Below are 18001 nucleotides of genomic sequence, written 5' to 3' on the forward strand. Positions count from 1 at the left end.
TATATACAGTTAGTTTCAGAGACTGAACAGCAGGTATAGACCACACACAACTAGAACTACATAACAAGATCACTATATACAGTTAGTTTCAGAGACTGAACAGCAGGTATAGACCACACACAACTAGAACTACATAACAAGATCACTATATACAGTTAGTTTCAGAGACTGAACAGCAGGTATAGACCACACACAACTAGAACTACATAACAAGATCACTATATACAGTTAGTTTCAGAGACTGAACAGCAGGTATAGACCACACACAACTAGAACTACATAACAAGATCACTATATACAGTTAGTTTCAGAGACTGAACAGCAGGTATAGACCACACACAACTAGAACTACATAACAAGATCACTATATACAGTTAGTTTCAGAGACTGAACAGCAGGTATAGACCACACACAACTAGAACTACATAACAAGATCACTATATACAGTTAGTTTCAGAGACTGAACAGCAGGTATAGACCACACACAACTAGAACTACATAACAAGATCACTATATACAGTTAGTTTCAGAGACTGAACAGCAGGTATAGACCACACACAACTAGAACTACATAACAAGATCACTATATACAGTTAGTTTCAGAGACTGAACAGCAGGTATAGACCACACACAACTAGAACTACATAACAAGATCACTATATACAGTTAGTTTCAGAGACTGAACAGCAGGTATAGACCACACACAACTAGAACTACATAACAAGATCACTATATACAGTTAGTTTCAGAGACTGAACAGCAGGTATAGACCACACACAACTAGAACTACATAACAAGATCACTATATACAGCTGAAGTCAGAAGTTTACATACACCTTAGCCAAATATATCAAACTCTGTTTTTCCACAATTCCTGACATTTAATCCTAGTAAAAAAAAACTTATGTCAGTTAGGACACTTTATTTTAAGAATGTGAAATGTCAGAATAATAGTAGAGAGAATGATTTATTTCAGCTTTTATTTCTTTCATCACATTCCCAGTGGGTCAGAAGTTTACATACACTCAATTAGTATTTGGTAGCATTTCCTTTAAATTGTTTAACTTGGGTCAAACGTTTCAGGTAGCCTTCCACAAGCTTACCACAATAAGTTGGGTGAATTGTGGCCCATTCCTCCTGACAGAGCTGGTGTAACTGAGGCAGGTTTGTAGGCCTCCTTGCTCGCACACGCTTTTTCAGTTCTGTTCACATATTTTCTATAGGATTGAGGTCAGGGCTTTGTGATGGCCACTCCAATACCTTGACTTTGTTGTCCTTAAGCCATTTTGCCACAACTTTGGAAGTAGGCTTGGGGTCATTGTCCATTTGGAAGACCCATTTGTGACGAAGCTTTAACTTCCTGCCTGACTGATGTCTTGAGATGTTGCTTCAATATATCCACATAATTTTCTCTCCTCATGATGCCATCTATTTTGTGAAGTGCACCAGTCCCTACTGCAGCAAAGCACCCCCACAATATGATGCTGCCACCCCCGTGGTTGGGATGGTGTTCATTGGCTTGCAAGCCCCCCCCCCCCTTTTTCCTCCAAACATAACGATGGTCATTATGGCCAAACAGTTCTATTTTTGTTTCATCAGACCAGAGGACATTTCTCCAAAAAGTACGATCTTTGTCCCCATGTGCAGTCTGGCTTTTTTATGGCGGTTTTGGAGCAGTGCCTTCTTCCTTGCTGAGTGGCCTTTCAGGTAATGTCGATATAGGACTCGTTTTTACTGTGGACCACCTAACTTTTATATTAAAATGATATACATTTTTTGTAATTTTTAAAATGTCATGTTGAATTCACATCAGTTGACAACTCAACCAAAAGTAAATCAAAACTAGACGTTGAACTGACGTCTTCGCTCCGTGCGATGTGATCTGGCTAATTTCTGAGCCGGTGGAAAGTATATTTTAAAACGGTGTAGAGATGTTGAAACCGTCCAGACAGGCACTTTACAATGCAAGAAGATACCACTTAGTCCCAAACGGAAGGGTTTGTTGGTTATCTGTGTATGAAATCAGCTAAAAACAAGCTGAATAACTCAATGCATGTCACACTCCTATTGAATAGGCATTCACCAGAAACTGAGAATAAAGACCTAGTATACATCTTGATCTACCCAGTTTTTAATAAAACATTTTTAAAAAAAAATCAATAAAGATTTACCGTTCAAAAACAACATTCTGATACGGTGACAACACTCCTCCGCATTGGTTCTATGTCATGTTGAAGTATAGAATGGGAGGAGTAGGTCACAGCATTACAGTAGAGAACCAAGAGTACATCTACCAAGACACAGACTGGGCTCCAATCACACGGACGTCAACAGAACTGTGCGCTTATTATCGTCAACGAGCTAATAGCCTAGCATCACAACCCTAAATCCTGTAGCTTAAGTCATCTGTACTTTAGGCCACATCCTCACCTTTATGTAGCATGACAGCATTACAGTAGAGAACCAAGAGTACATCTACCAAGACACAGACTGGGCTCCAATCACACTGACGTCAACAGAACTGTGCGCTTATTATCGTCAACGAGCTAATAGCCTAGCATCACAACCCTAAATCCTGTAGTTTAAGTCATCTGTACTTTAGGCCACATCCTCCCCTTTATGTAGCATGACACTTCTAATGAAGACTTGACCTTCCAGTGAAGAAAACAGGAAACTACATGTAAAAACAACGCCGAGGAGGTTGGTGTTGTAATTATGGCAAAAGGCTGTGGTTTTTAAAACTGACGTAACATACGATGAAGAAATGCATCAACGCAATAAAGGAGCGAAACAATTACAGAGATCGAGAGTACGCTGCCACCTGCACAGCAGAGGCCCAGGACATCTCTCCCCAACTACTGTCTAATGAGAGTATGCTGCCACCTGCACAGCAGAGGCCCAGGACATCTCTCCCCAACTACTGTCTAATGAGAGTACGCTGCCACCTGCACAGCAGAGGCCCAGGACATCTCTCCCTAACTACTGTCATCAATACAGGCCATCTCTCCCTAACTACTGTCTAATGTCATCAATACAGGACATCTCTCCCCAACTACTGTCTAATATCACCAATACAGGCCATCTCTCCCTAACTACTGTCTAATGAGAGTACGCTGCCACCTGCACAGCAGAGGCCCAGGACATCTCTCCCTAACTTCTGTCATCAATACAGGTCATCTCTCCTTAACTACTGTCTAATGTCATCAATACAGGCCATCTCTCCCTAACTACTGTCTAATTTCACCAATACAGGCCATCTCTCCCTAACTACTGTCTAATGAGAGTACGCTGCCACCTGCACAGCAGAGGCCCAGGACATCTCTCCCTAACTACTGTCTAATGAGAGTATGCTGCCACCTGCACAGCAGAGGCCCAGGCCATCTCTCCCTAACTACTGTCTAATGAGAGTATGCTGCCACCTGCACAGCAGAGGCCCAGGCCATCTCTCCCTAATTACTGTCATCAATACAGGCCATCTCTCCCTAACTATTGTCTAGTGTCACCAATACAGGCCATCTCTCCCTAACTACTGTCACCAACACAGGCCATCTCTCCCTAACTACTGTCTAGTGTCATCAATACAGGCCATCTCTCCCCAACTACTGTCTAGTGTCATCAATACAGGCCATCTCTCCCCAACTACTGTCTAATATCACCAATACAGGCCATCTCTCCCCAACTACTGTCTAGTGTCATCAATACAGGCCATCTCTCCCTAACTACTGTCTAATATCACCAACACAGGCCATCTCTCCCTAACTACTGTCTAGTGTCACCAATACAGGCCATCTCTCCCTAACTACTGTCTAATATCACCAATACAGGCCATCTCTCCCCAACCATTGTCTAATGTCACCAATACAGGCCGTCTCTCCCTAACTACTGTCTAATGTCACCAATACAGGCCATCTCGCCCTAACTACCGTCTAATATCACCAATACAGGCCATCTCTCCCCAACTACCGTCTAATATCACCAATACAGGCCATCTCTCCCTAACTACCGTCTAATATCACCAATACAGGCCATCTCTCCCTAACTACTGTCTAATATCACCAATACAGTCCATCTCTCCCTAACTACTGTCTAATATCACCAATACAGGCCATCTCTCCCTAACTACTGTCTAATATCACCAATACAGGCCATCTCTCCCTAACTACTGTCTAATATCACCAATACAGGCCATCTCTCCCTAACTACTGTCTAATATCATCAATACAGGCCATTTCTCCCCAACTATTGTCTAATATCACCAATCCAGGCCAACTCTCCCTAACCCCTTCCATAGCCTACACCAACCCCTCCCACAGCCTACACCTAACCCCTCCCACAGCCTACACCAACCCCTCCCATAGCCACCATAACCCCTCCCACAGCCACCCGAACCCCTCCCACAGCCTACACCAACCCCTCCCACAGCCACCCGAACCCCTCCCACAGCCTACACCAACCCCTCCCACAGCCTACCTAACCCCTCCCACAGCCTACACCAACCCCTCCCATAGCCACCCTAACCCCTCCCACAGCCACCCTAACCCCTCCCACAGCCACCCTAACCCCTCCCACCTTCTACACCAGGAGCTATATGTATTATAACCACCCCTTACTCACCACGGTCCGCTGTTTATTGGGCAGGAACACCCTAACCCCTCCCACAGCCACCCTAACCCCTCCCAGAGCCTACACCAACCCCTCCCACAGCCTACACCAACCCCTCCCACAGCCTACACCAACCCCTCCCACCCTAACCCCTCCTACAGCCTACACCAACCCCTCCCACAGCCTACACCAACCCCTCCCACAGCCTACACCAACCCCTCCCACGGCCACCCTAACCCCTCCCACCTTCTAGACCAGGAGGTATATGTATTATAACCACCCCTTACTCACCACGGTCCGCTGTTTATTGGGCAGGAACACCCTGACGATGGGTTTCTGAGGGGAGCGGGGATTGGCCCGTCCGTCTGTAGGGGTCTGGAGGACAGCCAGGGTGTTGGGGGCGGAGGGGAGAAGGAACTGGGTGCCCCCGGATCCCCCAGAACAGCTCAAACCCCCATCCAGGAGGGAAGGAGGCGTAGGGGAGGAGGAGTAGAAGTCAGTCCCGTTCCCCATGGCCTCCAGGAGCTGCTGCTCCCTCTGCTGCAGAGCGTCCAGTTTACTGGTGTACTCCTCATAGGCCTACAGAGACAACACACACACAGCTTACTGGGGTACTCCTCATAGGCCTACAGAGACAACACACACACAGCTTACTGATGTACTCCTCATAGGCACACACACACACACACACACACACACACACACACACACACACACACACACACACACACACACACACACACACACACACACACACACACACACACACACACACACACACACACACACACACACACACACACACACACACACACACACACACACACACACACACACACACCTTACTGGTGTACTCCTCATAGGCCTACAGAGACAACACACACACACAGCTTACTGGTGTACTCCTCATAGGCCTACAGAGACAACACACACAGCTTACTGGTGTACTCCTCATAGGCCGACAGAGACAACACACACACAGCTTACTGGTGTACTCCTCATAGGCCTACAGAGACCACACACACACAGCTTACTGGTGTACTCCTCATAGGCCTACAGAGACCACACACACACAGCTTACTGGGGTACTCCTCATAGGCCTACAGAGACAACACACACACAGCTTACTGGGGTACTCCTCATAGGCCTACAGAGACAACACACACATTTTTTAAACATCCATCCATCCATAACCAGTCAAAGGTTTGGACACACCTACTCATTCCAGGTTTTACTATTTTCTAGATGGTAGAATAATAGTGAAGACATCAAAACTATGAAATAACACGTATGGAATCATGTAGTAACCAAAAAAAGTGTTAAACAAAATCAAAATATATTTTAGATTCTTCAAAGTAGCCACCTTTTGCCATGATGACAGCTTTGCACACTCTTGGCATTCTCTCAACCAGCTTCACCTGGAATGCTTTTTCAACAGTCTTGAAGGAGTTCCCACATATGCTGAGCACTTGTATTCCTTCACTCTGCGGTCCAACTCATCCCAAACTATCTCAATTGGGTTGAGGTCGGGTAATTGTGGAGGCCAGGTCATCTGATGCGGCACTCCATCACTCTCCTTCTTGGTCAAATAGCCCTTACACAGCCTGGAGGTCTGTTGGGTCATTGTCCTGTTGAAAAACAAATGATAGTCCCACTAAGCCCAAACCAGATGGGATAGTGTATCGCTGAAGAATGCTGTGGTAGCCATGCTGGTTAAGACACCTTGAAATCGAAATAAATCAGACAGTGGCGCCAGCAAAGCACCCCCACACAATCACACCTCCTCCTCCATGCTTCACGGTGGGAACCACACATGCAGAGATCATCCGTTCACCTACTCTGGTCTCATAAAGACCCGGCGGTTGGAACCAAAATTCTGAAATTTGGACTCATCAGACCAAAGGACACATTTCCAACAATCTAATGTCCATTGTGTTTCTTGGCCCAAGCAAGTCTCTTCTTATTATTGTTGTCCTTTAATAGTGGTTTCTTTGCAGCAATTCGACCATGAAGTCCTGATTCACACAGTCTCCTCTGAACAGTTGATGTTGAGATGTGTCTGTTACTTGAACTCTGTGAAGCATTTATTTGGGCTGCAATCTGAGATGCAGTTCACTCTAATGAACGTATCCTCTGCAGCAGAGGTAACTCTGGGTCTTCCTTTCCTGTGGCGGTCCTCATGAGAGCCAGTTAACTCTAATGAACTTATCCTCTGCAGCAGAGGTAACTCTGGGACTTCCATTCCTGTGGCGGTCCTCATGAGAGCCAGGTAACTCTAATGAACCTATCCTCTGCAGCAGAGGGAACTCTGGGTCTTCCATTCCTGTGGCGGTCCTCATGAGAGCCAGTTTCATCATAGCGCTTGATGGTTTTTGCGACTGCACTTGAAGAAACTTTCAAAGTTCTTGAAATGTTCCGTATTGACTGACCTTCATGTCTTAAAGTAATGATGGACTGACCTTCATGTCTTAAAGTAATGATGGACTGACCTTCATGTCTTAAAGTAATGATGGACTGACCTTCATGTCTTAAAGTAATGATGGACTGACCTTCATGTCTTATAGTAATGATGGACTGTCCTTCATGTCTTAAAGTAATGATGGACTGTCCTTCATGTCTTAAAGTAATGATGGACTGACCTTCATGTCTTAAAGTAATGATGGACTGTCCTTCATGTCTTACAGTAATGATGGACTGTCCTTCATGTCTTAAAGTAATGATGGACTGTCCTTCATGTCTTACAGTAATGATGGACTGTTGTTTCTCTTTGCATATTTGAGCTGTTCTTACCATAATATGGACTTGGTATTTTACCAAATAGGGCTATCTTTTGTATACCACCCCTACCTTGCCTTGTCACAACACAACTGATTGGCACAAACGCATTAAGGGAAAAAATTCCACAAACTAACTTAACAAGGCACACAAGATAATTGAAATTCATTCCAAGTGACTACCTCATGAAGCTGGTTGAGAGAATGCCAAGAGTGTGCAAAGCTGTCTTCAAGGCACAGGGTGGCTACTTTCAAGAACCTCAAACATAAAAAGGAGTTTCCCTCCTTCTCACAGGGTAACTCACCTCCAGGTATATGGACAGAGGGGTACATCCTCCTCCTCACAGGGTAACTCACCTCCAGGTATATGGACAGAGGGTTACATCCTCCTCCTCACAGGGTAACTCACCTCCAGGTATATGGACAGAGGGTTACATCCTCCTCCTCACAGGGTAACTCACCTCCAGGTATATGGACAGAGGGGTACATCCTCCTCCTCACAGGGTAACTCACCTCCAGGTATATGGACGGAGGGGTACATCCTCCTCCTCACAGGGTAACTCACCTCCAGGTATATGGACAGAGGGGTACATCCTCCTCCTCACAGGGTAACTCACCTCCAGGTATATGGACAGAGGGTTACATCCTCCTCCTCACAGGGTAACTCACCTCCAGGTATATGGACAGAGGGGTACATCCTCCTCCTCACAGGGTAACTCACCTCCAGGTATATGGACGGGGGGTTACATTCTCCTCCAAACTTGTCCAGTAGTGCCTCTAAGTGCTCTTGGGTCAGCTTGATCATCTGTTTGATATTCCAGATCTAAGAGGACACACACACACCACACACCACACACCACACAACACACAACACACACACACACACACACACACACACACACACACACACCTTAATTATGAACGTCACCTCATATCGTTATATAGCCTAATTACATTGACAGAGATGGTGACTATAGACATTGGTCCTCGAAGTGTCCCTATTCCCTATATAGTGCACTATTTTAGATCAGAGCCCTATTCCCTATATAGTACACTACTTTAGACCAGAACCCTATTCCCTATATAGTACACTACTATAGACCAGAGCCCTATTCCCTATATAGTACACTACTATAGACCAGAGCCCTATTCCCTATATAGTACACTACTATAGACCAGAGCCCTATTCCACATATAGTACACTACTTTAGACCAGAGCCCTATTCCCTATATAGTACACTACTATAGACCAGAGCCCTATTCCCTATATAGTACACTACTATAGACCAGAGCCCTATTCCCTATATAGTACACTACTATAGACCAGAGCCCTATTCCCTATATAGTACACTACTATAGACCAGAGCCCTATTCCACATATAGTACACTACTTTAGACCAGAGCCCTATTCCACATATAGTACACTACTATAGACCAGAGCCCTATTCCCTATATAGTGCACTACTATAGACCAGAGCCCTATTCCCTACATAGTGCACTACTTTAGACCAGAGCCCTATTCCCTACATAGTGCACTACTATAGACCAGAACCCTATTCCCTATATAGTCCACTACTATAGACCAGAGCCCTATTCCCTATATAGTGCACTACTTTAGATCAGAGCCCTATTCCCTATATAGTCCACTACTTTAGACCAGAGCCCTATTCCCTATATAGTCCACTACTTTAGACCAGAGCCCTATTCCCTATATAGTCCACTACTTTAGACCAGAGCCCTATTCCCTACATAGTGCACTATGGGTCCCTATCTGTCGTGGTCAAAAGTAGAGCACTAGGCTAAACAAAGGGACTAGGGTGGCGTTTTGGAAGCAGCCATTAGACACTAGTCGTGGAAGACTAAGTTACTGGTTGTTCTTTCTCTTTGCTGCGTCCCCAACTTCACAACCGACTGTCAACATTAAAATACACAACCGACTGTCAACATTAAAATACACAACCGACTGTCAACATTAAAATACACATCTGACTGTCAACATTAAAATACACATCATTACACAACCGACTGTCAACATTAAAATACACAACCGACTGTCAACATTAAAATACACATCTGACTGTCAACATTAAAATACACATCATTACACAACCGACTGTCAACATTAAAATACACAACCGACTGTCAACATTAAAATACACATCATTACACAACCGACTGTCAAAAGAGTGGGGTAATGGGCAGGGGTCAGTCTCCTCTCCACCCTGGGAGAGGGGGGGGGGGGGGGGGGGGGGTCAGTCTCCTCTCCACCCTGGGAGAGGGGGGGGGGGGCAGTCTCCTCTCCACCCTGAGAGAGCAGGGGGGGGGGGTCAGTCTCCTCTCCACCCTGGGAGAGGGGGGGGTCAGTCTCCTCTCCACCCTGGGAGAGTGGGGGGGTCAGTCTCCTCTCCACCCTGGGAGAGCAGGGGGTCAGTCTCCTCTCCACCCTGGGAGAGTGGGGGGGTCAGTCTCCTCTCCACCCTGGGAGAGTGGGGGGGTCAGTCTCCTCTCCACCCTGGGAGAGTGGGGGGGTCAGTCTCCTCTCCACCCTGGGAGAGTGGGGGGGTCAGTCTCCTCTCCACCCTGGGAGAGGGGGGGGGGTCAGTCTCCTCTCCACCCTGGGAGAAGGGGGGGTCAGTCTCCTCTCCACCCTGGGAGAGGGGGGGGTCAGTCTCCTCTCCACCCTGGGAGAGTGGGGGGGTCAGTCTCCTCTCCACCCTGGGAGAGCGGGGGGGGAGGGGGGGTCAGTCTCCTCTCCACCCTGGGAGAGTGGGGGGGTCAGTCTCCTCTCCACCCTGGGAAAGCGGGGGGGTCAGTCTCCTCTCCACCCTCAGCCATGTCTTCCACACAACAACCAGACAAAATGAATAACCATGCATCACTCGTCTATGTATAGACAGTATCCCACCATAACCATGCATCACTCGTCTATGTATAGACAGTATCCCACCATAACCATGCAACACTCGTCTATGTATAGACAGTATCCCACCATAACCATGCATCACTCGTCTATGTATAGACAGTATCCCACCATAACCATGCATCACTCGTCTATGTATAGACAGTATCCCACCATAACCCTGCATCACTCGTCTATGTATAGACAGTATCCCACCATAACCCTGCATCACTCGTCTATGTATAGACAGTATCCCACCATAACCCTGCATCACTCGTCTATGTATAGACAGTATCCCACCATAACCATGCATCACTCGTCTATGTATAGACAGTATCCCACCATAACCCTGCATCACTCGTCTATGTATAGACAGTATCCCACCATAACCCTGCATCACTCGTCTATGTATAGACAGTATCCCACCATAACCCTGCATCACTCGTCTATGTATAGACAGTATCCCACCATAACCCTGCATCACTCGTCTATGTATAGACAGTATCCCACCATAACCATGCATCACTCGTCTATGTATAGACAGTATCCCACCATAACCCTGCATCACTCGTCTATGTATAGACAGTATCCCACCATAACCATGCATCACTCGTCTATGTATAGACAGTATCCCACCATAACCCTGCAACACTCGTCTATGTATAGACAGTATCCCACCATAACCCTGCATCACTCGTCTATGTATAGACAGTATCCCACCATAACCCTGCATCACTCGTCTATGTATAGACAGTATCCCACCATAACCCTGCAACACTCGTCTATGTATAGACAGTATCCCACCATAACCATGCATCACTCGTCTATGTATAGACAGTATCCCACCATAACCATGCATCACTCGTCTATGTATAGACAGCATCCCACCATAACCATGCAACACTCGTCTATGTATAGACAGTATCCCACCATAACCCTGCAACACTCGTCTATGTATAGACAGTATCCCACCATAACCATGCATCACTCGTCTATGTATAGACAGTATCCCACCATAACCCTGCAACACTCGTCTATGTATAGACAGTATCCCACCATAACCATGCATCACTCGTCTATGTATAGACAGTATCCCACCATAACCCTGCATCACTCGTCTATGTATAGACAGTATCCCACCATAACCATGCATCACTCGTCTATGTATAGACAGTATCCCACCATAACCATGCATCACTCGTCTATGTATAGACAGTATCCCACCATAACCATGCAACACTCGTCTATGTATAGACAGTATCCCACCATAACCATGCATCACTCGTCTATGTATAGACAGTATCCCACCATAACCATGCATCACTCGTCTATGTATAGACAGTATCCCACCATAACCATGCATCACTCGTCTATGTATAGACAGTATCCCACCATAACCATGCATCACTCGTCTATGTATAGACAGTATCCCACCATAACCCTGCATCACTCGTCTATGTATAGACAGTATCCCACCATAACCATGCATCACTCGTCTATGTATAGACAGTATCCCACCATAACCATGCATCACTCGTCTATGTATAGACAGTATCCCACCATAACCATGCATCACTCGTCTATGTATAGACAGTATCCCACCATAACCATGCATCACTCGTCTATGTATAGACAGTATCCCACCATAACCATGCATCACTCGTCTATGTAGACAGTATCCCACCATAACCCTGCAACACTCGTCTATGTATAGACAGTATCCCACCATAACCCTGCATCACTCGTCTATGTATAGACAGTATCCCACCATAACCATGCATCACTCGTCTATGTATAGACAGTATCCCACCATAACCACGCATCACTCGTCTATGTATAGACAGTATCCCACCATAACCATGCATCACTCGTCTATGTATAGACAGTATCCCACCATAACCATGCATCACTCGTCTATGTATAGACAGTATCCCACCATAACCATGCATCACTCGTCTATGTATAGACAGTATCCCACCATAACCATGCATCACTCGTCTATGTATAGACAGTATCCCACCATAACCCTGCATCACTCGTCTATGTATAGACAGTATCCCACCATAACCATGCATCACTCGTCTATGTATAGACAGTATCCCACCATAACCCTGCATCACTCGTCTATGTATAGACAGTATCCCACCATAACCCTGCATCACTCGTCTATGTATAGACAGTATCCCACCATAACCATGCATCACTCGTCTATGTATACACAGTATCCCACCATAACCCTGCATCACTCGTCTATGTATAGACAGTATCCCACCATAACCCTGCATCACTCGTCTATGTATAGACAGTATCCCAACATAACCCTGCATCACTCGTCTATGTATACACAGTATCCCACCATAACCCTGCATCACTCGTCTATGTATAGACAGTATCCCACCATAACCCTGCATCACTCGTCTATGTATAGACAGTATCCCACCATAACACTGCATCGCTCGTCTATGTATAGACAGTATCCCACCATAACCATGCATCACTCGTCTATGTATAGACAGTATCCCACCATAACCATGCATCGCTCGTCTATGTATAGACAGTATCCCACCATAACCATGCATCACTCGTCTATGTATAGACAGTATCCCACCATAACCATGCATCACTCGTCTATGTAGACAGTATCCCACCATAACCATGCATCACTCGTCTATGTATAGACAGTATCCCACCATAACCATGCATCGCTCGTCTATGTATAGACAGTATCCCACCATAACCATGCATCACTCGTCTATGTATAGACAGTATCCCACCATAACCATGCATCACTCGTCTATGTATAGACAGTATCCCACCATAACCATGCATCACTCGTCTATGTATAGACAGTATCCCACCATAACCATGCATCGCTCGTCTATGTATAGACAGTATCCCACCATAACCCTGCATCACTCGTCTATGTATAGACAGTATACCACCATAACCCTGCATCACTCGTCTATGTAGACAGTATCCCACCATAACCATGCATCACTCGTCTATGTATAGACAGTATCCCACCATAACCATGCATCGCTCGTCTATGTATAGACAGTATCCCACCATAACCCTGCATCACTCGTCTATGTATAGACAGTATCCCACCATAACCATGCATCACTCGTCTATGTATAGACAGTATCCCACCATAACCATGCATCACTCGTCTATGTATAGACAGTATCCCACCATAACCATGCATCACTCGTCTATGTATAGACAGTATCCCACCATAACCCTGCATCACTCGTCTATGTATAGACAGTATCCCACCATAACCCTGCATCACTCGTCTATGTATAGACAGTATCCCACCATAACAAACCAATTCCTCTTCAGGGGCTTCAGTTAGAAAGAACATGTTCTATGTGACAAAATGCTTGATACACCAGTGTTTCTACCGTGGGCCATGGATCCTAAAATAACCAGTCACACAAACCTTCCCCGTCACTGGTTAAATGCATGGAAGCGTCTGTACATCCAGAGAGTAGGCCTAGAACTAAGACAAACCCCGCCCCCCTGTTGCCCTCAGATACTCAGAACATGATTTGATAATAGGGCTGTCTTGAAAAGCCCAACCAAATCGTTTCTAGCATTTTAGGGGTCTCATTGAAATGATCGTAAGCTACATAAGAGTTTGATATTCTGATCAATCTTGAGTGGTTTGAGTACCGTACACATTCTTTATGAGCACAAATTAATTTATAAATATATGTAAAGTGACTTCGGAAAGTATTCAGACCCCTTGACTTTCTCCACATTTTGTTACGTTACAGCCTTATTCTAAAATTGATTAAAAAATTTTTTTAAATACTCCGCAATCTACACACAACACCCCATAATGACATCACAATACCCCATAATGACATCACAATACCCCATAATGACATCACAATACCCCATAATGACATCACAATACCCCATAATGACAAAGCCAAAACAAGTTTTTAGAAATGTATTAAAAACAAAACAGAAATAGCTTATTAACTTAAGTATTCAGGGCCTTTGCTATGAGGCTCGAAAATTAGCTCAGGTGCATCCTGTTTCCATGGATCATCCTTGAGATGTTTCTACAACTTGGAGTCCAGCTGTGGTAAATTCAATTGATTGGACATGATGTGGAAAGGCACATAACTGTCTATAAAAAAAGGACCCACAGTTGCCAGGGCATGTCAGAGCAAAAACCAAGCCATGAGGTCGATGAAATTGTCCGTAAACCTCCGAGACAGGATTGTGTTGAGGCACAGGTCTGGGGAAGGGTAGCAAAAAATGTCAGCAGCACTGAAGGTCCCCAAGTGCCCTCCCATCATTCTTAAAATGGAAGAAGTTTGGAACCACCAAGACTCTTCATAGAGCTGGCAACCCCGCCAAACTGAGCAATCAGGGTAGAAGGGCCTTGGTCTGGGAGGTGACCAAGAACCCGATGGTCACTCTGACAGAGCTCCAGAGTTCCTCTGTGGAGATAGTTGTCCTTCTGAAAGTTTCTCCTATCTCTGCCGCACTCCACCAATCAGGCCTTTATGGTAGAGTGGCCAGACGGAAGCCACTCCTCAGTAAAAAGGCACATGACAGCCCGTTTGGAGTTTGCCAAAAGGCACCTAAAGATTCTCAGACCATGAGAAACAAGATTCTCTGGTCTGATGAAAGCAAGATTGAACTGTTTGGTCTGAAGGCCAAGCGTAACGTCTGGTGGAAACCTGGCACCATCCCTACGGTGAAGCATGGTGGTGGCAGCATCATGCTGTGGGGATGTTTTTCAGCGGCAGGGACTGGGAGACTAGTCAAGATTGAGGGAAAGATGAACGGAGCAAAGTACAGAGAGATCCTTGATGAAAACCTGCTCCAGAGTGCTCAGGACGCTCAGACTAGGGCGAAGGTTCACCTTCCAACAGGACAACGACCCTAAGCACACAGATAAGACAACGCAGGAGTGGCTTCGGGACAAGTCTCTGAATGTCCTTGAGTGGCCCAGCCGGAGCCCAGACTTGAACCCGATCAAACATCTCTGGAGAGACCTGAAAACAGCTGTGCAGCGACGCTCCCCATCCAACCTGACAGAGAGGATCTGCAGAGAGGAATGGGAGAAAGTCCCACTTTTAATACGGTATGACTACTTGCATAAAAACTGTGGATAGAAACGTGAGGCCGGCGAGTACCGTTTCATGAAAATTACTCCAAATGCGCACATCATGTGCATATCTGGGGCAGGTGGCTGTGACACCTCTGGACTCTAATTGGCCTCAGTCTGGACCATGTTTTACTGTTTTGGGGCAATATGACTTGTGATCAAAAATTATAGAATTCAAATTCAATGACATTCTCTGATTCTCTGACCATTAAAAGAGATTCTCCTGTACTTTTTAGCCAGTAGTTCTGAAGGTAAACGCTCACTAGCCAATAGTGGTTCTCGATAAAATGGCGGACTACGTCACATCGGAACAGATATGTCATTACTCTCTCCACTCTGCATCTTGATTCGTTGTCACTCAAAATGGCGAGGGGCTGAAGCTCATTGGCTAGAAATGAAATTGCTAGGGGGCTAGCCCATGTGGGAGGAGGGGTGGAGGGGGGGGGGGGGGGGGGGGTGGAGCAGCACAGCGTCCAGAAATACTGTTCCTTTCAAACTCGGGATTCCGTGGCTAATTGAGGTAAGACTAATTCTTGCGCATAGATTATGCATGTATGAACTACACATTGACACATCCTGCCCAAAGCTGGAGGTTTCAAAAAGACTTACTAGTAGCCAAAGTTCTGGAGCCTGTCTAACTGTTCTATTTGAATTCTGTTTGATTCTATGTGCATTCTATTTGAATTCTGTTTGATTCTATGTGCATTCTATTTGAATTCTGTTTGATTCTATGTGCATTCTATTTGAATTCTGTTTGATTCTATGTGCATTCTATTTGAGTTCTGTTTGATTCTATTTGGATTCTGTTGACTGCTGAATGGGGGCCAATGTTATTCACTAAGCTTGGAAGATATCCTGAATATTTGCAGATATCCCGCGCGGACAAAATTTCAACAGACAATAAAGATATTGTATTTATTGAGAAGGCATACAATAACATCAGTCAAGCACTTTTGGGAAGGAGAAAGTTTAGCTACCTGAGTATACCTTTAAAAAAAATCTGACTAATTTGGCCTACTAATTGATGTAATTACCTGGATCCCAGGTGAATTGGTTTATGAGTTCTACTGTAACCAGAGAAACCACTAGTATCAACAGCAGGTTACTCAAGGTCCCAAAGTTAAGCTGACAGGGAATTGATTGAGGATTTTGGTTTGGCTCATTGCACAACTTACAGCTTTTTCTATTTGACTAATGATGCAATTGTGATTTTGGCATTATGTTATATTACGGTCAATTGGATAAGCTTGATATGTCACTAACAAAATACCTTTTGACTGTTGCATCAGGTTCTTTATTTTAATGTCATGTCTTCGATACAGGCCTTCTTGCATTGAAAGCAAAAATATGTTTTTAAATAGCTGTTGAAAAATATGGTTTAACTTTACATAAATGTAACGTTAGCTAGGAGCATATCATTTGAGCCATGATGATGGAAGAGGCCTAGCTTAGTGTATAGCTATTAATATTCGTGCGCTAATAATTCTGCATGAACCTCCGTAACATTGGATCTATAATGTAAAATAATGTACATTTTATCAACCAAAACAAAGCCGATCTTTGCACAGACATATCAGCTCCCGTCGACAGCCCACGATGGGGTTCTCTGCATCGAATTTACGAAAATCCCTGATGAATTGTTCATAAATATCAATACAAGTTTGTCCGTTAGCTATATCGATATAAAACGATGTATTATCAAGCCGTACGCGGTAGATCGTTGAAGTCAAACGGTGCCAGGTAGCGAACAGAGAGCTGGGATGCAGCCGCCGCAGAGAGAGAGAGAGAGAGAGAGAGAGAGAGACCTGCTGGAGAGAGAAAAAAAAAACTCGAAAACCAAATGAAATATAGGCAGGCCTGAAATAAACACTGCCGTCAGCGTACTATTACACAAATCTAACGTGATCGATGTAGTCTAACGCAAAATGTACCTTAAGGAATAACGGCAAATACAAAGAGGACGAAGGACACGTTAGTGATGGAAATCATTTCCATTTTAGTGCATCATCTCGCCCCCTGCAATGCATCCCCACGATCCATATTACAGCCGGTGTTTCCTAAAGATCCCCATCCAGCAACCTCCACTCGGTACCCCCGTCTCGCCATGCCCAGCTTCACCCCCGTCTCCCCGGTCCATACCTCCTCGTCCTGCGGACATTCCGGGATCCCCACCGAACAGGCGGGGTCCAGGCAGGCTCCCAGCTCCTCCAGTCCCCGCTCCCGCTCCGGGTCTCGGTCCATCGTGTCACCGTTGAAGACGGGCGGTGGGGACTCGGCGTTACTCAACGCCGCCATTTTAAACTGCGATCAGCTGAGTGGAAAATAATCGAGGAGAAGAGACAGGAGGGGGAGACAGATTCAAGAAATGTAGCTGCCTAGTAAAGCACCGGGATGTGATGGTTTTGGGGTACAGGAGGAAATCAGGGTACCACTTTCCTCCTTTCTGTGTCAGTGACTATTTCTATTGTTTTATTATGTCAATAACGAGTATTTAATTTGTTTCAGTGACCGCATTTGATTTTGCTTACTGATTAGTAGCTGGTCCAATTACAACTGCATCAAGTGCACCTGCAAAATGAAAAGCATATAGCACCA

At 45.3% G+C, this 18001-nt stretch overlaps 1 protein-coding gene across 2 annotated transcripts in view; it reads right to left on the reverse strand.

The window, feature by feature from the left end:
- The window catches only part of LOC139394699 (serine/threonine-protein kinase B-raf-like), a 58073-nt gene extending 40360 nt beyond the window's left edge, over positions 1-17713 (reverse strand). For both annotated transcript variants that reach the window (XM_071142793.1, XM_071142794.1), the window contains exons 1-3: positions 17546-17713; positions 8098-8199; positions 4894-5181 (exon numbers count right to left, since the gene is read on the reverse strand). In XM_071142793.1, the coding sequence (XP_070998894.1) occupies positions 4894-5181; positions 8098-8199; positions 17546-17701 (546 nt within the window). In that variant the 5' untranslated portion in view covers positions 17702-17713. The remainder of the gene's footprint in view (positions 1-4893; positions 5182-8097; positions 8200-17545) is intronic.
- Positions 17714-18001: the final 288 nt, after the last annotated feature.

The sequence above is a fragment of the Oncorhynchus clarkii genome, unplaced genomic scaffold (genome assembly GCF_045791955.1).
Source record: "Oncorhynchus clarkii lewisi isolate Uvic-CL-2024 unplaced genomic scaffold, UVic_Ocla_1.0 unplaced_contig_2796_pilon_pilon, whole genome shotgun sequence".
Lineage (NCBI taxonomy): Eukaryota > Metazoa > Chordata > Actinopteri > Salmoniformes > Salmonidae > Oncorhynchus > Oncorhynchus clarkii.